At 36.2% G+C, this 23,054-nt stretch overlaps 1 protein-coding gene across 3 annotated transcripts in view; it reads left to right on the forward strand.

Moving 5' to 3' along the window:
* GABRA1 (gamma-aminobutyric acid type A receptor subunit alpha1) overlaps window positions 1–23,054 on the forward strand; it is a 71,872-nt gene that overhangs the window by 37,663 nt on the left and 11,155 nt on the right. For all 3 annotated transcript variants that reach the window (XM_020992416.2, XM_020992418.2, XM_020992419.2), the window contains exon 7: window positions 6,804–6,947. In XM_020992416.2, the coding sequence (XP_020848075.1) occupies window positions 6,804–6,947 (144 nt within the window). The remainder of the gene's footprint in view (window positions 1–6,803; window positions 6,948–23,054) is intronic.

A 23,054-nucleotide genomic window follows, 5' to 3' on the forward strand; every position in this document is an offset into this window, starting at 1 on the left:
GTAAAGTACTGTTAGGAATTTTAAAATGTGGTACCCTATCCATACCAATGACTTTTCTAAGTACTTTTGAAAGAGGAAGACATCAGATAGTCAATGGAATAGAGAACGGGATGAATCAGCTGAACTTAGAAATTTCACTTTAATGGAATATGCAAACATTAAATAGGGGATGAGGATGAGATTACATTCAGATTCACCAAGACATCATTTACTCCTAACTCAGATTGATACAATGGTTTAGAATTTATCAACAATAAAAAATTACATATAAATATACATCCGGTTGAATTTGTAATAAGTAAAACAGGCCTCACTAAAAGGATGGCCTAAACCTAATAGATGTTGCAAAGGGGAAAATATCTTATATTAACCTTCCAAGGAATAAGTCATAGACCCATTTGGATATACAAAGAATGTTTTCAATATAAATGCTGTTGGATGATATTCAATATTTAACCAGAGAGTCTTATCTTTTGAAGGTCACCTAGAAATTAACAGGAACCTTATTACATCTGCTATTTCAAAATATAGAATAAACAAACACATTCCTTGGCTTCAGTGCTTTTGCAAGGGTTCACTTCCCAGAGATGTGTATTCTTTCCTCCTCTACATTTCATTCTGAGTTCAGGTTGATGCTATTTGATAAACATATGCGTCTACATGAAAAGTAAGTCATGAAATCCTTGTCCCTAGCTAGTGTTTTGGGGATTAAAACGGATGTAGGCAGAGTCAACTCCTTAACCATCTTGCATGGTCTCCTACTTTATAAGATGGTCTTCCTGGATAGCTATTTCTGTTGAGATATATGATTCCTGCAGGAAAAATGTAGGAAGGTATCAAGAGAAGATATGATAAAGGCTCTTTTAGATTCATTGAGCTACCATATTGGAAAAGAACCCAAGAAGGCATTATCACCATTCTCTAGACAAGACTGCACTCAAATTCACTTTTATCAACCTCAGCTCCTTACAGAACAGTTTAAAATCAAGTTGCAAAATACTATAAACTGCCATTCAATGATCCTCAGATCATAAGAAATTGTTATTACAGCTTACTCTTTAAAGTGCATATTTCTTAATCCAGTCCAGAAATCTTTGTTAGCAGTGAAATCTTTCAGTTATATCTTATACTACAAACTGGAATTTTGTAGTAAAATTTCCATGAAGCAGCTACAAATCTGTTATTTTTTTTGGGGGGGACTGTCATTTGAAATCTTTTTCTTAAAATATTCTCATTGGCAGAAAAGTAGCAACAGTGGTGGGGGGATTATATCTATGCCAGTTTATACCTAGAATAATTAACTGCCACATTGTTTGCTGATAAACACCACACAATACAAATAACATCGTTCAATTTCATCTATACATTAGGTCACATGCATGTGGAATTTCTCAGAAAACTAGTGTCTATCCCCAATCTATAGTACTCAAATTGCCCTAAGTACTTTCAGGATTTTATAGAGAAAAAGCTGAAGAGCATTAGAGAGGAAAGATGCCATAGCAAGTGTACATGGCAACTCTTCCTTATTTTATATAGAGGAAAACTGAGGTTCAGAGAGGTAATATAAACTTTTTCAAGGTCACAAACAAAAGAACTGGGGTTAGAAACTATCTTTTGGCTCTCAGCACAGAAAATTCTTGACTACAATGCACTGCCTAATACCATGAAGGGAAATGTACATACCCTCAGAAAACCACATGCTTGAAATAACCCCTCTGAAAAACAAAAACAAAAACAAAACAAAAAACAACCGAATAAGAAAATATTTAAGGAAAGGTGATAGTGACTCCTTTATCTGTATTATATTTCAGGCATAGCAGGGCAAATGTTCACTCTAGGTCAGTGTTCATTTTATTTAGATTCCTGACCATTCCATCTTCACTCTCAAACATGGCACATATGAGCTATAGAGCAAAGGAGGCTGTAAAAGCATTACACAGAAAGGCTCAACATGATTGTCAGGAAAACCATGTAATAGTTAATGGTGCAATGAAATCATAGTGAAGAGCCCTGATTTTGGGCAAACAAAGTCACATGTATATATTTAAAGTTTAGACTGCATGACTTCCAAGTTCTCTTCTAGCTCCAATATTCTACTATTACTCTATTGATTTTTCAAAAGTCTGGGTGACTATATTTTTTCAGTAGCCTGAAAAATGTTGTGCCATTATTTCATATTGTAATTTACAATTGCCTAAGGGAAAGAAATTTACTTGGTTTTCTTGGTAGGTTGTCAGCTGCTCAACTCTCATGGGTTAGGACAGAGCAAGTCAACCACACTTCGATTCACTCAACAGCTGCCAGACTTCAAAGAAGATACTCTTGTGGCCTGTTTGAGGGTGGAGTGGTCCTGTTCTATAGGAGCCTAAAATTAAAGAGGGAAAATTTCTTATTAAGAGAGTGCCTTGGACAGATTATGGACTTCACTTAAGTCATCCAGGCCAAAAAAATTCCTTAACCTAGTTCCATTAGGAAACCTCTAGCCAAAATATCAGATTAAGTAGGTTGTGGTAACAATTTACTTGAACACCATGTAAAATATGCTTAAAAGACCTCTGGAACAACAAAAGCCACATGTTGACATGCAAAAAAAATTAAGAAAGCAGATGTTTTCTTTAGCACAATCTACTAAAATATGATTGCCATTGCTAACTTATGTTTGAAGCTTGTTTGAAAAAAAAAAAGGACAGGTGCATGTGTGTATGTATCAGGCAAGGCATAGGGTGGGGTGGGGATAAGCAGGGTTGGGGAATCTGTCATCTTAAGTCCATATGTGACCTTCCAAATCCTATTATTAATGATTTTGAGTTTAGGCTAATACTATTTGATAAGCATATGTGTCTACATGAAAAGTAGGTCATGATATCCTTGTCTCTAGAGTGTCTATTGGGGGATAAAATAGATGTGGGCACAGTCAAATACTTAATTACCTTCTATGCTTTTCTATTGTGTAAGATCCCTTTTTATTAAGGGGATTCAGTCAAAGGACTGCACTTGAGGACCTAGAGGGCCACATGTGGCCTTAAGGCCACAGGTTCCCCACCCCTAGGTTAGAGTATACAATTGAATAGTCCTCATAAAATAACAACTTTATTACTCCTTGGGTGAAAAATCATAGTGGAATAGGATAAGTGGCAAATTTATTTTAGAAAAGAATTTTAGAATTTGGAGCTTGACCTGGAAAGATCTACTCACATAATTGGATGCTTGAAACTTTTTCCCCCATCTTGGTTGTCTGGTTGGGTGACTGATTGATTGTCTAGGAGAGGTATTCTTTTTTTTTCTTTTTTGCAATAGATCTTTGACTTGGTTTTCCTTTCCTCAAACAGTATCAGGGAAAGAGACTCTACAACCATACTATTGTGCAATCCATACTATTATTTTATAACCCTGTCTGAAGACAAAGGCCTAGGGTCAAATCCTATCTCTAGTATTAATAGTGTGATCTTGGCCAAGTCACTTAACTTCTCTGGGACTGATTTTCCTCATATAGAAAATGAAGGAATTTGACCAGATAGGATCTGATACCTCTTCCATTTTTAGAGCTCTAATCCCTGCAATTATATTACCTTTCTGCCTTAATTTGCCTTAATTCCTCTTTTCTCATACATTAATGATATCTACATTATATCTCATATATTAGATATCTAGTTACTGTCTTCCTCATACATATCCTACTTGAAGAATAAATTCCCTCCTTAATCTTCTTTTTCCCAGGTTAAATAATACTGATTCCTTTAGCCTTTTTTCTATAGGACCAGAAGTTCAAGCTCAGAAACAAAAATGTGTTGCAATGCAAAGAATACTAGATTCAGAACCAGATGTTCTTGATTCATGCCCTAGCTCCATTGCTTATTAAGTGTGTGATATTAACCAAGTCAATGAACTTCTGATCACTCATCTATAAAATGAATTTTATACTAGATTACTTATAAGTTCCCTTTAACCTCTAAATCTATAATCACATGATCCCCTAGAAATTAATTCAAACCAAAGAACATAGGTTGCTACTTACTGTGATGCCTCCAGGATGTATATCAAGACATTATGGATATGCTTTAAAAGGGTCTTTATAGGGGCAGCTAAGTAGTGCAGTGGATAGAGCACCAGCCCTGAAGTCAGAAGGACCTGAGTTCAAATCCAGCCTCAGACCAAACACTTGACACTTACTAGCTATGTGACCTTGGGCAAGTCACTTAACCCCAATTGCCTAAAAACAAAACAAAGAAAGGGGGCTGTATATATTATTAGCGACAAAACATGTAGATTATTGCTATTCTGATCTGTATTATGGTAGCTGAGACAAAGAACAAGAATAAGAAATAACCTACTTTCAAGATAATTGCAGAGTTTATGGTAGCTCAGGCTAATTATGGCATTGGGGACTATTATAGTTAATAAGATTACCAATAAGTTGCTGGGGAAATGATACATTATAATTACAAAGTTGCTGTCAAATTGTACATCATGGGTACATCTTTTTCTGATCACCTATGCAAACAATGTAGAGACCAGTGCAAGACAAGGAGACATGGTTTCCATTGGCCCTCTTCTTACTTCTGAAGATGGAAGAAATCACTCTCTTTTGAGCTTTTCCAACCTGAAGTGCACTAAACAGTGTCTTAATGATCTGCCAGACCTATAAAAGAAATTATTTTTTGTAGGGTTTTATGCTTTTTCTGCATATTCTCCTCTAAGTAAAAGCTTAATAAATGCTCATTGATTAATTGATTTAATGTGTATTTGACCTTTGCAACAGCTCTACACTCTAGCAGGACATATAATATTATTTAAGTTTCATAAATACTTCTGAAGAGTGAGATGTTTGGAATTCATACCGTACCAGGAGACTGGAGAGATATGTATAATGCTGGCTTTCCCACAAAATAGCTGTGTAACCTTTGGGAAATCAATTCATCTCTGAAAAAATAAAGGGGAGGGAGAAAGATGGATGATCAAATAATCTATTAGATTCTAATCATAACATTCAATATTGTCCATAATAAGTAGAAAATAATCCACACGAAGAAGAGTTTTGGATGAGAATTGTTTCTCACTGTTCAGGGAAGTCACTTTATTGAAGTGGTGACCCCAGTTTCTACACACCATGTATGTTTTCCGCTACATTTCCACGCCCTCCCCTTTGTGTGAATAAAAAGCTACTTGGGGCATATTGACAGGTGCAAGTTTCCCATTTAATGCAGCATGTGCTAAATGTCTCACTGATTTAAAAATCAGTGGGGTCAAATTCCCAAATTATCACTTGGTCATTCTTATACGTCACGCACAGTGTTACTAGCCACTGTAATGATTCATAGAAAACTCTCTTTCAAACATCTGCTGAATATACTTCCAAAAACAAAACAAAGCCAAGCAAAAAAATGATTGCTGACTGGTGACTCAGAAAGTAAGGGTAGAGGAGAGAAGACAGTGTCCTCATGATGGATAATTAAACCTTATGGGTAACGTTCAGTAGCATCACTCACTTCATAACAGTTAGGTGCCCTTAGAAAACTCTAGGAATCGTTAAGGAAATACAGACCAAGTTTTCAGTATCTGTGTTTTTCACACAATTTCATGATGATCAGGAAAAAAAATGACTTTCAAAGCTGGTTAGTAACATCTTAGCAATGTGTACATACAACATTTTTGAAATCAAAATCCCAATTATATGTCCAGAATGGGGAGAAAAAAGAAACATAGTCTAGGTGTGAATAATGAGCATTTTGATTTCTATATTTTGGTGGAAATTATTTATTCATCTCACTTTTGGTCATATGATTTTTCAACAACAAGTTCTATATATGAAATATGGGAATCATAGTATCATACATGTTAAAATGTCCCAAGGAAGTATAATCTATTTTTAATCAGGGCTAGTAAAAAAATTTATTCTGATATTTTTAATAATGTAAGTGAAAATACTTTGAGAAATATATAAAGCAACACAAATACAGTTGTGGATAGAGCACAGTTGTATTATTATAATCATTATTATTATTCAATAAAAAGGAAAAAGTAACTGAAATTTCTTGGAAAATGAATTATCTTCAAACCTTATTTTCTACGTGTATATATATATATATATGTATCGATACATATATATATTATATGACAGAATGAATACAGCTTCTAATTTTTCACTCTACCTTTCTTAATAAAAATTTCTGTGAAAATATATATACTGATAAATCATAATTTGTTAGTATATTCTTAAAAGGCAGTGGAATTTAATAGAAGAATTCCTGTGACAAGAGCCAGGGAGACTTGAGATCTTTTAGAGTGGTGACTAGGATGTGGTGACTGAAGCTTTGCCTCAGGTACTGAACTTTAGAGTATCAATAGCACTTGTCTTTCAGCAATGCAGAAATAACACAGCTTGGCACTTAGTTGATTAGAATAATTTAAAAAAAAAGAAAGATGCTATCTCTTGGGCCCCATTGCTCTCCCTCTGACTTCATGCTTGTGTTCACATATCCCCACACATTCCATTGCCATGGACTCTCCAAAATGAAGGAGTTTTTTTGTGCTAAGTGTAATTTGTGGTTCTTGCCTTGTGTAAAAAAAAAATGGATTCAGATACATCTCTGAATTCTAGTTGTCCCTCAGACACATATTAGCTTTATAACCACAAGTATAATCACAATACTTCTAGGCACAAGTTGCTTCATCCATAAAATGAGGATAATTATACCTTGCCTTTCTGAAGAGATGGGTTTGATTAGATATTCACTGAGTCCCTTCCAATTCTAACAATTCTGTGAGTTCTGGGATGTGACACATTAGTCTTCTTTTTCAATTAGATGCTTACACTCGAGCAGAGGTTGTATATGAATGGACCCGAGAACCAGCACGGTCTGTGGTTGTAGCAGAAGATGGCTCTCGCCTTAATCAATATGATCTCCTTGGACAAACTGTGGACTCTGGAATTGTCCAGTCCAGTACAGGTGAGTAATTATTCTGAATTCCAGAGCTCCTGGCCTGGAGGGAGGAACAGCGATGAGAAGCTTTAAAAAATTACAGATGCCACCCCTTAAACTGAAAAATCGATGTTATCCTTAATAAGATGAAAGATAATGTGAAGCAGACATGCGGACCACAGTGAAGCACTGTGGTTAAAATCAAGAGATCATGTTTCTTCTCCCAGCTCTGGCATCAACTTGTTGCATAACTTTCATCAAGTCATTTCTCTTTTCTGGGCCTCTGCTTCTTCAAATATAAAATTAGAAGGTGAAATAAGTTATTTTCATGGTCTTTCTCTGCTCTATGTTCTAAGGAGGTTCTGGTGACTAGCTCCTTATCTGAAGCATTGAAAAGGAAATATTTTATTGGAAGACCTCCCTCTCTTTAAATAAGAATGGGAGAACAGATTCATTGTCCACTCTTTGAGAAAAAATCTGCTACTGATCTTTATGGTGATTGGCTATGTTTGGAGTAGGTGGGGTGCCAGTTTTTTGTTGCTTTGTAATTGATATGCTAATGATACTGCTGAAGGTTTACGATCCGGATCAGATGTTATTAAACAGTTGGGACCCAATTTTCAAATTTGGGCAATCAGATTCCATTGAGGGGCAATCAAATCAGTGCTTGGTTATTTAAGCATCCATTTGCTGTGTCTAAGTGAAATGGGAACATCAGCTCAACACCCAAAATTCACATTTGGATTTCAGTTCTTTGGGAAGCGCACCAAAAGGCTGACAGCCGTGACTCTAGAATCCCACTGCATAGGAAAGTTCAGCTGCAGATAACTTTGAAAGTCTTCAGCAAAATACAACCCTTTTAATGGAGTTCCTTTAAAAATCTAACGATCCGTCCTCATGTATCGAAAGACTTAGGTTCACAAATAAAAATTATTTGGCAATAAAATGATCATAAAAAAAGAAACAATAGGATGTTGTACATTTTAGTTTTCTCAGTTATGCTTCCATTTTATAGAATTTAAATATTCAAAATAGGGCCCACATAATCCTCAAACGATTAAAACACCTTAAAACTTTCCTCTAAATGTCAGATAATACCAAATCAGTACAACTCTCCCTCTATAGCTCCGTATTCAGTTTTAGTGACTAATACAGATAGTCATTTGTTTCTCTTTGGAGGAAAAAAAAAGAGATAAAGTGAGAAGTATTTTATTTTATTTGATGAGAAAATAATTTATTCACATTTGGAAAGAAGTATCTTAGTTCAAGTAAAGCCTATGTCTGGCACATATCTCTTTCTTTCTTTCTTTCTTTCTTTCTTTCTTTCTTTCTTTCTTTCTTTCTTTCTTTCTCTCTCTCTCTCTCTTTCTTTCTCTCTCTCTTTCTTTCTCTCTCTTTCTTTCTCTCTCTCTTTCTTTCTTTCTTTCTTTTTCTTTCTTTTTCTTTCTTTCTTTTTCTTTCTTTCTTTCTTTCTTTCTTTCTTTCTTTCTTTCTTTCTTTCTTTCTTTCTTTCTTTCTTTCTTTTTCTTTCTTTCTTTTTTCTTCAGCCAAAGACAAGGTTTGTTAAAGATCTGTCATATTGGCCAGACTCTTAAGGAATCTAAGCATGTGTAAGCTGTTGGGTAGATTGTAAAAATCTGAGCAGTGGCTGTAAGAATCTGAGCACCTTAATGGAGACAATATGGACCTTATATACAGAAAGTCTGTGGGAGGGATCTAGGAGTGGCCAAGTAGTTTGGGACAACTGGAGGAGGGTTCTAAGGAAGATCTGAATGGGAGTGGCAAGTAAGCTGGGGTGAATAGAACACCTGGTACCTGGACCTCATAGCCAAGGGAGAATGAAGCCTAGATAGGAAAGGGTGGCAAATGGTGGGGGACCACAGGGAGGTAAGACAATGGAAGGCTAGGCTAGGTTAAGGGTAGCAGAATTGGGAGATTGGGCATAGCCACAATGAAAGGCCAGTTGATGGGATTATAGCCTCAGGCAAACTCCAGAGATTTGGCCATGTGGGAAAGTCCAGGATTTTTCCTTTTTGGGGTCTAGATCCCATCCTCATGATTCCCCTCCTCAAACAAGAGACCCAAATTCTTTTGGGGTAAGGGGCAAAGGTCTTGGCTTCTGAAACTGCTTCCTGGTGGCAAGGGGCATAGAGCTGTCCCTGCCTCGAGGGGGTCCCAAAGAGGAGGTTGACTGGAACCGAGCACAGGATGCATCCAGGGAGCAATGTGGGGACATTGGCTGGTACCTGCTGTTTGCTAACAACTGTAGGTGAATGGCCTGTAGTCTGGAAGACACTAATCTGACAGAAAAAAAACTTCAAGGCCCATATATGACAGGATAAAACATCCTTAGCTCTGTTTGGATTCAGATAATTCTGTTTTCCAACCAGGCAGTATCAAATCCACTTCATAGCCAGACTCAGGAATAACCAGGTGGATAACATTCCTTTACAAAGGACCATAATGGGGAAACTGAGCCAGGAGGATCCCATCTTAGACCGAGGCTAAAATTGTCCTCTTAGCTTTCCCCGATTCTGACTTCCCACCAGTGTCACATTCTTTCTGAGTAGCTTGTGGCATTTCTCAGATGGTAGATTATTGATTTATTGATGGATTATTATGATCTATTAAATAACTCAAAATAAAATCATGAGCTTTTTTCCTCAAACAGCAAGTTTCACTAATCACAGCTTAGGAAAACCTTTAGTAGGATTTACATCTCAAACTTAAATTTGTCCTGGTGTAAAAAGCCATTCAGTAGAGATTTCTATACACTTGTAAATTCTCAGCAAGCCGTAACCCAAATGAGCTTTTTGGCAAGTTTACACATTAAAACAATAACCAACAGTAGCCAAATTATTTTAGCAGTTGCCAAATTATGAAAAGTTGCTTGACATAACTGATACAAAGTTTTCACCAATCTGAAACTTGAAACAAACCCATTACCAATCAGGTGACTTCAGTTTTGTTAAATGCATCTCTAAATTACTTTACACAGAGAATCAACATCTCATCAATAACAGTTAAAGCTACAAATTTAAAAGAGTGTGCTTACCCAAGTTCAGAGGCCAGCTTCTTTACCTTGAGCAGGATGTGCTGAACCTGGGTGATGCTTCCAGGCAAAGGTTGCCCTAGGGCCCAAGGCCATTGCCAGTTGGGTGATGTTGTAGCTGCTGCTCCTCCTCCCTCTTTCCTTTCCCAATTGGGGGAGGGGAAAATCAAAGGTGAGGGGCAAAGGGTGCAACTCTCTTTTCCTCTGAGAGGGATTAACAGATACCCTCTTGACTCAAGGGAAGGGAGTGAGAGAAAGGAGTGACCAGGGTTGTAAGGAGGAGTTTCAAAACTCCTTAATGATCAGTCACAAAACCTCCAGAATCTGCCAAGATACTTTTAGCTGTTCTAACTTTTCACTGTAACCTCCATGAAGAAGGATTCAGGGGTGCAGAGAGAAGAGAGTAAGTAAGCCTCAGGGAACCAAAAAGCAACTGCAGTTTTCCCCAGTTCCCTAACACTAAGTGAATTGGGCATACACTTCCAGACAGAGCATCTGTCCTTTTCCTCTGTGCTGCAGAAGGTGTACCCAGGTCCATGGCCTCGAACTGACCCAGTGGACCGATAGCCTGAGAGTGTCAGGCTGAGCACAACACAGCCTTGAAACTGTCTACCTGAAAAGCACCTACAAGTGTTGGTACTTGGAGAGTGACCCCAACTGCAGAGCAAGAAAGGAGGGGGAGGAGGCTTACATACCTTCCAGTCTTGGCTGAGAAGAACTTGGGGTTAAGGCAGTTTCCCCGTATGGGCCATCAAAATGCTGAGGTTTAGGGATTTAGGGGTGCTAAGACCCCAAAATCACAACACATAGGTCCAGCCTGAAAGAATTTGACCCAAGGTTTTTGCAGCCAAAGACAATGTTTATTAAAGATCCACCATATTGGCCAGACTCTTAAGGAATCTGAGCACCTGTGAGTTATTGGCTGGATTGTAAAAATCTGAGCAGTGACTAGATTGTACAAATCTGAGCCCACATACTTGTTTCTTAATAAGTGCTTGTGTATGACATATGAATATATTTGGTTGTAACCACATCACATGACAGAATAGTGAAAAGGGCACTAGAATAGGAGCCAGAAGAGGTGTTTTCAGTCTTCATCTTGCCCATATATGAGCTATACTATAGCATAGTAGATTAGATATAAAGACAGAGTACTTTGAGTTAAATCTTGGCTTTATTATTCTCTAACTGTATGACCTTAATAAAGTGCCCTCCCTTTTTTGAGTCAGTTTCTTCAACTGTGAAATGAGATGGGTGGAATTCAATAATCCATAAAGTCCTCTCCAGGTCTAAATCTATGATACTGTGACTTAGTGTAAGGCTACTTCTTTCTGTATTTCAGTGTTTACATTTGGGGAAAAAAATAAGAATAGGGTTGGACTAGACAGCTATGAAGTTCTCTTTCTACTCCAACATGCTATGAATCTTTTGATTGAAATTGACTTTATTCTGGAAATTTTTAAGAAATATAAGATCATGGAGGTGGTAATGAACTGAATAAGGCCCATTTTATTATTTATATTACCAAGTAGTAGCTTGGACAATTCAGTATGGGTTTGGGGAATAGGAGAGAAGTGGCAGAATTCAGTGAATTATTGGGCTTGGGAAACAAATTTGACTTATTAATTACGTGGAGATATTCCAAAGTAGGGAGAAGGTGAGGATGTTTAGTTACTATAGAGCTTTCCCTGGATACAAAACCAATTGAGTTTCCTTGAAAGGGGAGAGTACCTTTGTTTTTCTTCAACCAGTGCTCTTGAAGATAGAAATTCCCTTGCTAGCTCCCTTTAGTGACAAATTAGGAGAAGGATAGAAGGCTAACCAATGAATTATGATATGATTCTCAGATTAAGTAAATATTGATGAGAGTCAGGTTATTCTTTTGGTTCAGTAGACAACAAGACTTAGTAGAGTCTAAATATTGAAGAGAATTATCAGTGCACTTCTCAGTCTGGTGGAAAAATCATATATGGTGAATGAATAAATGCAAGCACATAACATGAGATAAAGCCTGAGTATCCACATTCACTTCTCATCTCTAAATAACCAATAATATCGTGATGAATTTTGCATATAGGATTGTCAGTCCATAGCCAGATGCTTTCTCAAACACCATTCCAAGTGTAAGTCAAGTAATGTGACAATTTACTTTTTGAATAGTCATTTATCTATCAATTTTACCTCCCAAATAGATGACCATGAACCTGGAAGAAAACAATCAGGCTTAAAATAAATGTCATAAAATCTATATATTAAAGATTAAGTCGTAAACTTTTAGGTCACAGAGTGACCCTTGAGATCATTATATTTTACTGAGGTCCATGAAATAAAGTGATTTTCATGAGATCACATAGTTAGTTAATTAAAGAACTAAGAGTAGAACACAAGCTTATTAAAATATTCTAGCATTCTTTCTATTTCCAAAAGTACCATACTTTGTTCCTTCTACATATAAGTCTTAGTAAAAATTTTTACACTAGAGGTAGCTGGTGGCACAGTGGATAGAGCACCCTATTGGGAGTCAGAAAGACCTAAGTTCAAATTCAACTTCAGACACAATAGATATGTGAATCTCAGCAAGTCACTGAACCTTTCTTTTCTTTGGTTTCCTCAAGTATAAAATATTCTTCAAAATATAAAATATAAAATAGGGACATTGTGAGTATCATGTTGGATAATATTTGTTAATAAATAAACCCTTAGCACAACATGTGACAAATAATTGGCACTATATAAAGACTTATTCCCATCCTTTCCTCTTCCTTTCACTCCACACACAATTTTAACAAATTTAGTCTAGAACAGATTAGAAGTAGGAAATATTTCACAGTGTAATAAATACAATACTTGATAATCATCAAGAACCATTTGACTCCTATGTAGGTATTTGGGGGAGTAGTCAAGTTTAGATATATTACTATAAAACATATTTAGTTTTTAATGACAGTTAAAAGGAGTATACTTATCTGGAAATTCTACTAACGTACAGTCATTCATTTCCTGACAATGTCAAATAATTAACAGAAAAAAGGCACTAGAATTGAGAGATTAGAAAATGTTTCCTGTAGAGTGTGGGATTATAGACGAGATTTGAAGGAATTCAGGAAATGCAAAAGGTGGCAATGAGGAGACAGAATATTCTAGACATGGAGAATATCCAGAGAAGTGCCATAAAGATAGAGTCCTTTGTTTATGGAACAACAAAGAGGTCAGTGTCATTGGATCAAAGAGTGGTAGGCAGTAAGATATAAGAAAATGAGAAAGGTGTGTGTTGGCGGAGGGGAGTATAGATTATGGAGATGTTTTGGAGCTATTGGTATTGAGTGTATATAGGGGACGGTGACACAGTTAGATCCGTACTTTAGGATATTTATTGTGATGGCTGAAATGGAGGATAGATTGGAGAGAAAAGAATTTTGAGACAGACCTACCAGCAGGCTATTGCATTAATCCCAATGTGAGGTGATAAATACCCAAACTTTCATGGCAGCCGTATCAGAATAGAAAAAGGATATATTCAAGAGATGCTGCAAAGGTAAAAATGCAAGGCCTCGACAACATATTGGATATGGAGAATGAAAGACAGTGAGGAGTTGAGGATGACACCCAAGAATCAAACCTAAGGCACTAGGAGGATAGTGTTGTCCTCTACAGTACTAGGAAAGGGGGGGGGGTTAAGGAAAAAGTTAAGAAGTTCAATTTTGGAAATATTGAGTTCAAAATATCTACTAGATGTTCAATTCTAGATGTATGAATAACAATTGGAGTTTGAGCTTGGAGGTCAGAAAAAAATTTAGAGAAATATAGCTTGATTTCAGAATTATTAGCATAGAGGTAGTCATTAAATCCATGAAGGCTAATGAAATCACCAAGTGAAGTAGTATGGAGGGAAAAGAGAAGAGGGATCAGGACAGAATCCTGTGGTATATCTATATTTAGAAAGTGTGACCTGAATGAGGATACAGCAGTGGAGACTGAGATGGAGTGGTCAGACAGGTAAGAGGAGAACTAGGAGAGAGTGGTGTTCTGAAAACCTAATGAGAAGAGAGTATTAAGGAAAAAAGGTTGATCGACAGTGGCAAAGGGTACAGAAAGGTCAAGGGAAATGAGGATCTAGAAAAGACTATTGGATTTGGCAATTAAGGGATCATTGGTGACTTTGAAGAGAACAACTTTAGGAGACTGCTCAGTCTGGAAGCTAGGTTTTAAGGGGTTAATAAGAGAGTGAGAAGAAAGTGGAAGTACCTATTGTAGATAGCCTTTTCAAAGAATTTGTCCCCAAAGGACTGGAAAGATAAAGGAATTACTGGGGATGGAAGGAATGGAACTCCTCAAATAATGGGGATGGAACCACTAAAATGAGGGGGGGGGTTGAGAATGGGATAACATGGACATATAGGCAATGGGGGAAGGGTAAGTAGATAGGGAGAGATATGAAGATAAATGATGGAATGGAGATGGCAGAGGGACCAGTCTCCTAAGGGAGAAAAAACGGAATGAGATAGTTTGAAAAGGTGGAGTTTTAGCCTTGGTAAAGAATAAAGCCACCTCACCATGTAAGACAGGGGTGAAGGAGGAGATAGTGGCAGAAGGTCATCTAATTGATACTAGACAAAGAAAAAAGGAAAAGAGGGAACTCCTGGTGAATAGTCTCAAACTTTTTTTTTTCATCTGTGAAATATGATGCAAGGTTCTAATCTAAGAGAAAAATTGCTAGGGAGAGCCACAGAAAGTTTGAGCAGGGAAATAAGTTTGGAAGTGCTACTGTGGAGAATGGGATAGTGAGTTGATAGGAGAACTTTGGAAAGATTACCTAACATCAGCGAGGTCCTAGTTAAGGTTACATAACATAAATTTGTAGTAGATCAATGAGAATAGTTCCACAATTTTCTCCTCCTACATTCAACAACATATATACAGGAATGAAGATGATAGATGGTGGCAGCCATCAAAGGCTGAGCCTTGGCAGGGTGAAATAGGTGATATGAAAAGGGGTCCAGGGACTCAAGAGAAAAGGATAGTACAAAATAGAACTGATTCACGAAGAGGTTGAGATGGAGAAAAGAGCAGAGAGTGGTTAGTGCAGGGAAGACAGTCTGGAAGAAAGCTGAGCCATCTAAGTATCTGATGATTTGGTAAAGATAAAGAATAGTGTCTGGTAATGAAAGGCAGAGGAAGAGGTAGAAGGCCAAAAGATTATGGCCAGATAAGAGAATATCTGGATTCTTGAATATGGTGGTGGTATATTTGTTGGTGATGACAACATCTATCTATGGATCAAAAGTTGTAGCAAGCCATATCAAATTGTAAAGGCTTTGATTACCAGCTCCAGGGCTGGACTATGAGTCACCTATATAGGCCAACCTACTTAAATTTGAAAAGGGTCATTACCAACAAGCTCATAGGGTAATAAATTTTTCAGTTGCGAGAAGCAAAGCATAGAGGGAGAGAAATCTATGTTAGAGGAGATGAGAGGCACCTGAGACATCATCACAGTGTGCAGATCAGGAAACTAAGTTACAGAGGGGTCACAAAATCATGGATCCTTAAAGTTGAATAAAATAGCTATCTAAAATACTTAAGCAGGGGCATGTTCGTATAATCCAAAGGAAAAAAAAATAGCAGATCATAAACTTCCCCTAATCCCAAACTGAAAAATATAGCCAACTGGATAGAATGCTGAACTTGGAGTCAGGAAGATCTGAGTTCAAATATTGCCTTAGACAATTATTACCTGTGTGACTGTGAAAAAGACACTTAATATCTCTTAGCTTCAGTATTTTTTCAGATGTAAAATAAGAATAATAATAGTTCCTCTCAGAGTTGTGAGGACCAACCAAGATAAAAATATGTAAAGCACTCTGCAAACCTCAAAACCCTATATAAATACAAATACTGCTGCAGCAGCAGTATTGTCATTATTGTTGTATTTTGAAAAGCTATGTTACTCTTCTCCAAGTACCAGTAGAAGTTTTAACACAATGAAATCTTTAAGAGTTATGGCCATCAAAGACTACTTCAAGAATCATAATACTGGGGCAGCTAGGTGGCATAGTGAATAGAGCTCCAGCCTTGGAGTCAGGAGTACCTGAGTTCAAATCCAGTCTCAGATACTTGACCCTTACTAGCTGCGTGACCCTGTGCAAGTCACTTAACCCTAATTGCCTCACCAAAACAAAAAAGTACTAAGAATCACAATACTACTTAAATGATTCTAATAAAAAATGTTACAGAAAGGAAGACTTGCCTTTCCAACATTTAATTTTGATAAGGATTGATGTATCCCTCTTCATTGGTATCAGAGCTCATTAACTAAGTAACCACTAAGTGCAGTGGAAAAGTTAAGAATTGATTTGTTTATCCAAAATGTATTCCTTTCCTCTTCCATATAACTTCTTTGAGTGCAGGGTCACTTTATTTCCTTTGTTTTCTCAGCACTTAACATAATCCCTGGACCATAATAAATCATATAATGGCAAATAAGTGCTTTTTCATTTATTCTCTGTCAAATTAATGAAGAGTATTCATAAAAATGCAGTAGAGACAAACTGCCAGGTGAGGAAGAAAAGGCCATTTTCATTTTCAAGTGAAGGTTAATTTTTATTTAAAACTCTTCTAAAATTTTCTGAGTTAATGAAAAAGAGGATGGTAAAAAGTTGAATTTAAAATGACTTACAATTTTTAAAGATCACATTTGCTGTTGCAACCCTATTGAAGACAAATGAATATTTGAAAGACTCAAACTTCCATTTAGATGGAAATCATCTGCAACTTGCAAAGTATTGTTTTGCCCTAAAAATCAGCAGTCTTTGTGCTCAATAAATGTTATATTTTTGTTTCTATATGCTGAATGTATCTGCTGAGAGGGCAGATTTCTAAATAGGATTTCATTCTGGTCAGTTATCCAGTGCAGATATTGAAGTGCAAAATACTACAGCTGAAGAAAAATGGTCCAGTTTCCATCCCTAACATGGGACAACCTGAAGATAGGGCTCCTGCTTTGTATAAGTAGAATGTGAGCTCCTTAGGAGCAAGGATTATTTCTTTTTTTTTTCTTTCAATCCCAAGTACTTAATACAATATCTCACATGTGGTAGATGAATAATCAGTGCTTGCTGAATAAATAAATAAATGAGACTTTCTTAAGTATCCAGCACTCTTAGATTATAAGGCAATAGATCAGACTTGCACAACTTGGCAGTAGGTAGGGGCCAAAATTATAATAGGCTAAACTTCTTCAGGCTGCAGATAGGTTAGACTAGAGATAGACCAATGATGTGTTGGTTGCCACAAGTCACGTGACAAATAGGACAGAGTGCACAGTGTGTAACCCTACAGTTCTGTGGGCTGCCTGAAATCCTTTGGCAGGCTGCAAGTGGCCCATGGACCATAGGTTGTATAGGTCTGCAATAGACTATTAAAGCTGGATCTCAGAAATCATCTACTCTTAACCCCTCATTTTACAAAGGAAACAGAAGCCCAGATCTTGCCTAAAGCCATACACAAACAGTGGTAAGGATAGGAAAAGTGTTTCATTTCTCAGGACTGTCACGTCTGTACTATGACCTGCTATCTCTTTTTTGTGATAAAAAAAATAGCATGGCCCTATTGACCATTATAAAATCTATTTAATTAGAATTTTAATTCAAAATATAATAATCACCAAGCAAAGTAATTTTTAAGTCTTTGGCTTTATATATAAAGCAAAATATGTGCAGTTTGAAATGTATTTTTTAGCAGAAACATTATGTCTGTTAAAGAAAGAAAGAGAAAGAAAGAAAGAAAGGAAGGAAGGAAGAAAGAAAGAAAGAAAGAAAGAAAGAAAGAAAGAAAGAAAGAAAGAAAGAAGGAAGAAGGAAGGAAGGAAGGAAGGAAGGAAGGAAGGAAGGAAGGAAGGAAGGAAGGAAGGAAGGAAGGAAGGAAGGAAGGAAGACAGTGAATTTAATAAGTACTTAAAATGCTTAATAAATATAATAAAAAATAAAGTGAATATTTCCCAAACTGATTTTCATGATATCTTCAGTACTCTTGGGGCTATTAGAAGCTATAGTTCATTCAGTTTAATCATAAGGATGGCACCATTTTTGAAACCTAGTGAACGAAATAGAAATGAGGGGAATTCAGAAAAATGAAATGTGGAGAAAAGTTTCAAAATAAAAATAAACATAAGATTTTTTATGCTTCCAAATGAAATATATTCACCAAAATTTGATTCATCCTCCACCAACTTGAAATGAAGGGATTTGTAACTGATACAAAAGCCTGATATATCATCTTTGGATCTAGAACAAGTGGTTGACTTAAACCAGTTATTGAATTGAGCACATTCACAGTAACAAGAGCCACAATAAAATTAAAAGCACAATACTTAAGATACTGCATAGAACGCCCAAACTGAAAACCGTTTAGAGGATGTTTATTCCAACTCCCTGGTTTTCAGATGAAGAAGCTAGGGCTCAGAGGGGAAGTAACTTGACAAGGGTAACACAGCTGATAAGTAGCAGACCCATTAGTAGAAATGGAGTATTTCTCCTCCTAATTTAGTGTGTTTTCTCTCCACTATTACAGCTTCAGTCCTTTAAATACCAGATCATTGCCTATTTCCCAATCAAAGCTCTTAGATTGTAGGTGAAAGCCACAGAGGTGATCATAAGACTGGAAAATAAGATCTAGAAGAAAAGATTAAAAGCCCCAGGATCATTCAGTACAGAGAAGACAAGATTGAATAGTGTAACTCCTACGAGGGTCTTGATTGTGGGAAAATGAGAAAGTAAAATGGGAGTATGAACTTAGTTGTGACTTTAGGAGAGACATGTCCCCTCTGTGGGCCCAAGTTCCCTCATCAGGAAAACAAGAGGCTTAAATTAAATGATCTCTAAAAAGCCTTACCTCTCTAATATCCCATGATCTGATTAAGATATATTGGCAAATTGGTGTTTTCTGTCCTTTACTAAGGATATTAGAAGAAAAAGTTAAAATATTAGAAATTTGGGTTGGTACTGGGAAAGAATTTTATCAGAAATATAGCTGTTAATCCTTAGACCACAGGGTCATAGGCTTTAGTGTTGGAAGAGACTTTTAGACCATCTGAATCAATATTTTTGTTTTACAGATCAAGGCTAAACAGGTCACAGAGTTACTCCAGATTTCAATCCCTAATAAAAGATCTTCTTGAATCTCCTTTTGTATAAACTGGTACTCCTCTTTAAGAGGCAGATTAAGTACTGTCCTGAACTATGTTTGAGGAATGCACCAATCAGGGGTGATCACAGTTTTCAAATTGTGCACATGAGTACTGGTCCCCACTGCAGAGACCAATATAATCTAGTGAGACTCCAAGAAAAATTGTTTTAGAATTTCATCGTTTTGCAACTATGATCCACAATCACCACCTTCTGTGACTGAAACTCTATTCATTAACCAGCAGTAAAATGTGAAGTTTGTTACCCTGCATAATGATGATGGTCATGATAGAACATTTTACATGTTGTGGATTAAGGTTTGCAAACCACATTATTTCATATGATACTCACAACAACCTTTCCAGGTCAGTGGTATTATTATCACCATTTTACAGATATGTGAACCTAGGCTCAGAGTGGTTAAGTGAGTTATCCAATGACAAATGGCTAATAAGTGTTTGAGAAGGGATGGAACCCAAGTCTGCCTGGCTCTAAATCTAGCATTCTATCCACAATGTCATACTGCTTTTAATCTACAATCTAGATTAATATAATGTTGTAACATAGATTTGAAAGTTCTTGAAGTACCTCAGGAAATATACAGAGGGATGCAGCTTGAAATCTTTGATGAGTCTCCCTATATCTCTCTGATTCTTGATTCTTCATCTGCAAAATGGGGATAATTTAGCACCTACCTGCAGTCTTCTCAGGATCAAATGAAATAATGTATTTAAAACACATTGAAAACTTCTAAGCACTATGCATGTTAACTATTTCATTATTTTTATCATAATTATTGTATCTGAAGGTAGAGGAAGAGAGAAAGTAGAAAGATAAAGGCAAGCATTGTGTTTTCTTTAGTGTTTCTCACTACAAGAATCTGTGGCTGCTTTAAGTAGCCAAATAAAACCTTACTATAGTGTGATGCATTACTACCCCCTACGTAGGTATGCCTCCGTCTATTCTACATTCACAGTATTGTGAGATATTCATAGTTAAAGACTCCTTAGTCTAGGAGAGACCTTAGTCATATTTCAGCCAAATCTACTCATTTTACTGATGAGTAAAAGGAGGAACTGAGAGATTTAGTTATTTGTAAAAGGTCTTAATGCTAGTGACAGTCCTAGACTAGAATCTAGGTCATCTCAATTCCAGGCCAGTCCTCTTTGAAGTTAACCCTATTAAACTAGTCATGCATTTTCTTATATCCCAAACTTTTTGAGGAAAAAAAATTCTTCCTTCTTGATTTACATTATTAGTCAGTACTGAGGTTGTCTATGTGCTTCTGGCTAAGGTTATTGTTAAGCCAAAAAATAACTATCAAGGGAAAAGGTATTTCTAAGGCTTTACAGGAAAAAAAAAAGGTAACATACTTGCAGATTCAATTCAAAAAGAATTTATTAATTGTCTTCTATGGGCAGAATACTGTGCTAGACATGGAGAAGTGCATGCAATTGTCCAATGGAACTATGGTCTCAGTGATACAGGTCCTTCTAATAAAGAAGAGCACAAGCCATCTGTGCCTTTATTTACTGAGACAGTTTTCCTCATGTCCTTCCATAAAATTATCAGAACATGTTCACTGACTATTTTGGAGGCCTTTTTGGCATCCTCTTAACATCACACAAGTATCAGTGTAGCACATAGAGTGTCCAGCCTGCACTCTCTATAAGGTATCTATCTGTGTTCCCAGGTACAATCTGAATAACTATTAAAATATTTATTGATGTCTTTCATTTTTATATCACCCGAATTTCCCATTTTATTTTCTATTGCATTTGAATCCCTCCAGATAGGTGTCCCTTGTAATTGAGCACAAAAACAACAAAGTGTGGGGAAGAGAGTAGTTCAGAAAACCTAACCAGTATTGAAAGAAGATATATATGCAATGTTCCATAGTCATAGTTATGCACTTCTGTGAAGGAAATGCCACCTTCCCATACATCTTCTTTGGGAATCAATCTCACCATTAGAATTTGAGGTGTCACATCTCAGTTTTATTAATGTTACTGCTGTTTCTTTTTACATTGTAAAATGTTGTAGTCATCATGTATATTGTTTTCCTCATCCTACTGACTTCATTTGGTATCACTGAATATAATTATCCCTGTTCTACTCTGGGTTTATCATATTCATTATTTCTTACTGCAAAATATTCCATTACATTCATGTACTAAACTTTATTTAGCCATTCCCCAATCAATAGGGTCTAAATTTTACTTTCCCCCTATTCACACATTTCTATGATAAATTCCTTTACCATTGTTTCTTCTGTGTTTTTGCTTATTTGTAATATGTTGTAGCTTTCTCGATCATACTATGTGATTTTAAATTGCTTTTCGTATGATTTTCAAATTCTTTAGAGATTGTAGTATTCCATGATTTGCAGTCATGCAACATAATTACAAATGCTGTACAGAAAACAAGAAGAAATAATTCATTTTTTAGCATGTATGTGTGTGTGCTTTACTCTAAGCTCCAAAATGGTAAAGACTCTTATTTTTGTAGCCTCTGCTTCCCTCTCGGCCCACTGTGCTTTGTGGTGAACATTCATAATAGGCACTGAATTTTTTCTGAGTGAATGAATAAAGACACTATCCTTGTTCTCATGGAGCTTACATTCTAGTAGATGATGAATGAATAAAATATTGAATTTAATAAAAATCCAACAACTGCTTATTATATGTCAAGTATTACAAAAATTGAGGCATTATCTTCCTCAAAGTTCATACAGTCTACTAGAAAATGAAACAATATGCTTGGAAGAGTGGTGACCAGGAAAAAAAGTCTCAGTGTGAGTAGTCATAGGGATAGATCAAAAGCTGATCCATAGGGCAGTTGATTAACAACCTTTTTCAGAACTAATGTTAGCATTAATTTTATTACTGGGACTAAAACAGGAGATGAAAAGCTATGGGAGAGGGGACAGTATAAGACACCAAGATATAATGTATACAAGTAATTGTAATGCAAAAGGTGCATGAAAAGATAATATGTGTTTAAGCTTTTATATACTTCCTTTCATTTTTTACTGTTGTACAACTGGAACTTTTAGCTTTTCAAAGCAAACTTGCAGTTTCTTCTTCCTCTTCTTCTTTTTCTTCTTCTTCTTCTTCTTCTTCTTCTTCTTCTTCTTCTTCTTCTTCTTCTTCTTCTTCTTCTTCTCTTCCTTCTTCCTTTGGGTACTAGTAACAACTTGGTAAGATATATATATATATATATATATATATATATATATATATATATATATATATATATATATATATATATATATATATCTACCATAAGACTGAAGATATTATCCTCATTTGACAGATGAAGAAAATGAGGCAGGATTAAAGTCCTACAGGTGCTTACATACGGAACAGTAGAACCTTAGTTTCAATGCATTAATTATTTGAACAAAAATAATTGCTCCCACTTTTTCTCAATCACTCTCCTTGACCTCATATTGTAACATCAATTATAGTCTTACTTTTCAGAAGTTTCCTCAGAGATAGATGTTGCATAAGAATATTTGAATGAGTATTTTCTCTTAGTTGTTGAATTAGAGAAAAGAGCATTTTCCATGCTTGGTGTATAAACACTTAATGGTCTAGGCACGGTTTTTCAGCAATCCAATTTAGGATGCATGTGTATATGTGTATGTGTGTGTGTGTATTTTAATTGATACAACAAGGAAATATCTGTTGTTATCTTTCTTTTATTTTTAAAAAGAATGATCCTGAATTTCCCTGCATCATTAATAATTTAGGCCAATGTCTGTGAAATGTTGCATGGGCTCCTGTTCTTTCTTCCCAGCAACTTCTGTTTGATGGGTAGTCATTTGTAAAGAGAGCATAATGTCAGATAATAGATTCTCAGATCTTTCAAAAGTGATATTCCTTTGGAGATATTTCT

The sequence above is a fragment of the Phascolarctos cinereus genome, unplaced genomic scaffold (assembly GCF_003287225.1).
Source record: "Phascolarctos cinereus isolate Bilbo 61053 unplaced genomic scaffold, phaCin_HiC Scaffold_2;HRSCAF=192, whole genome shotgun sequence".
Lineage (NCBI taxonomy): Eukaryota > Metazoa > Chordata > Mammalia > Diprotodontia > Phascolarctidae > Phascolarctos > Phascolarctos cinereus.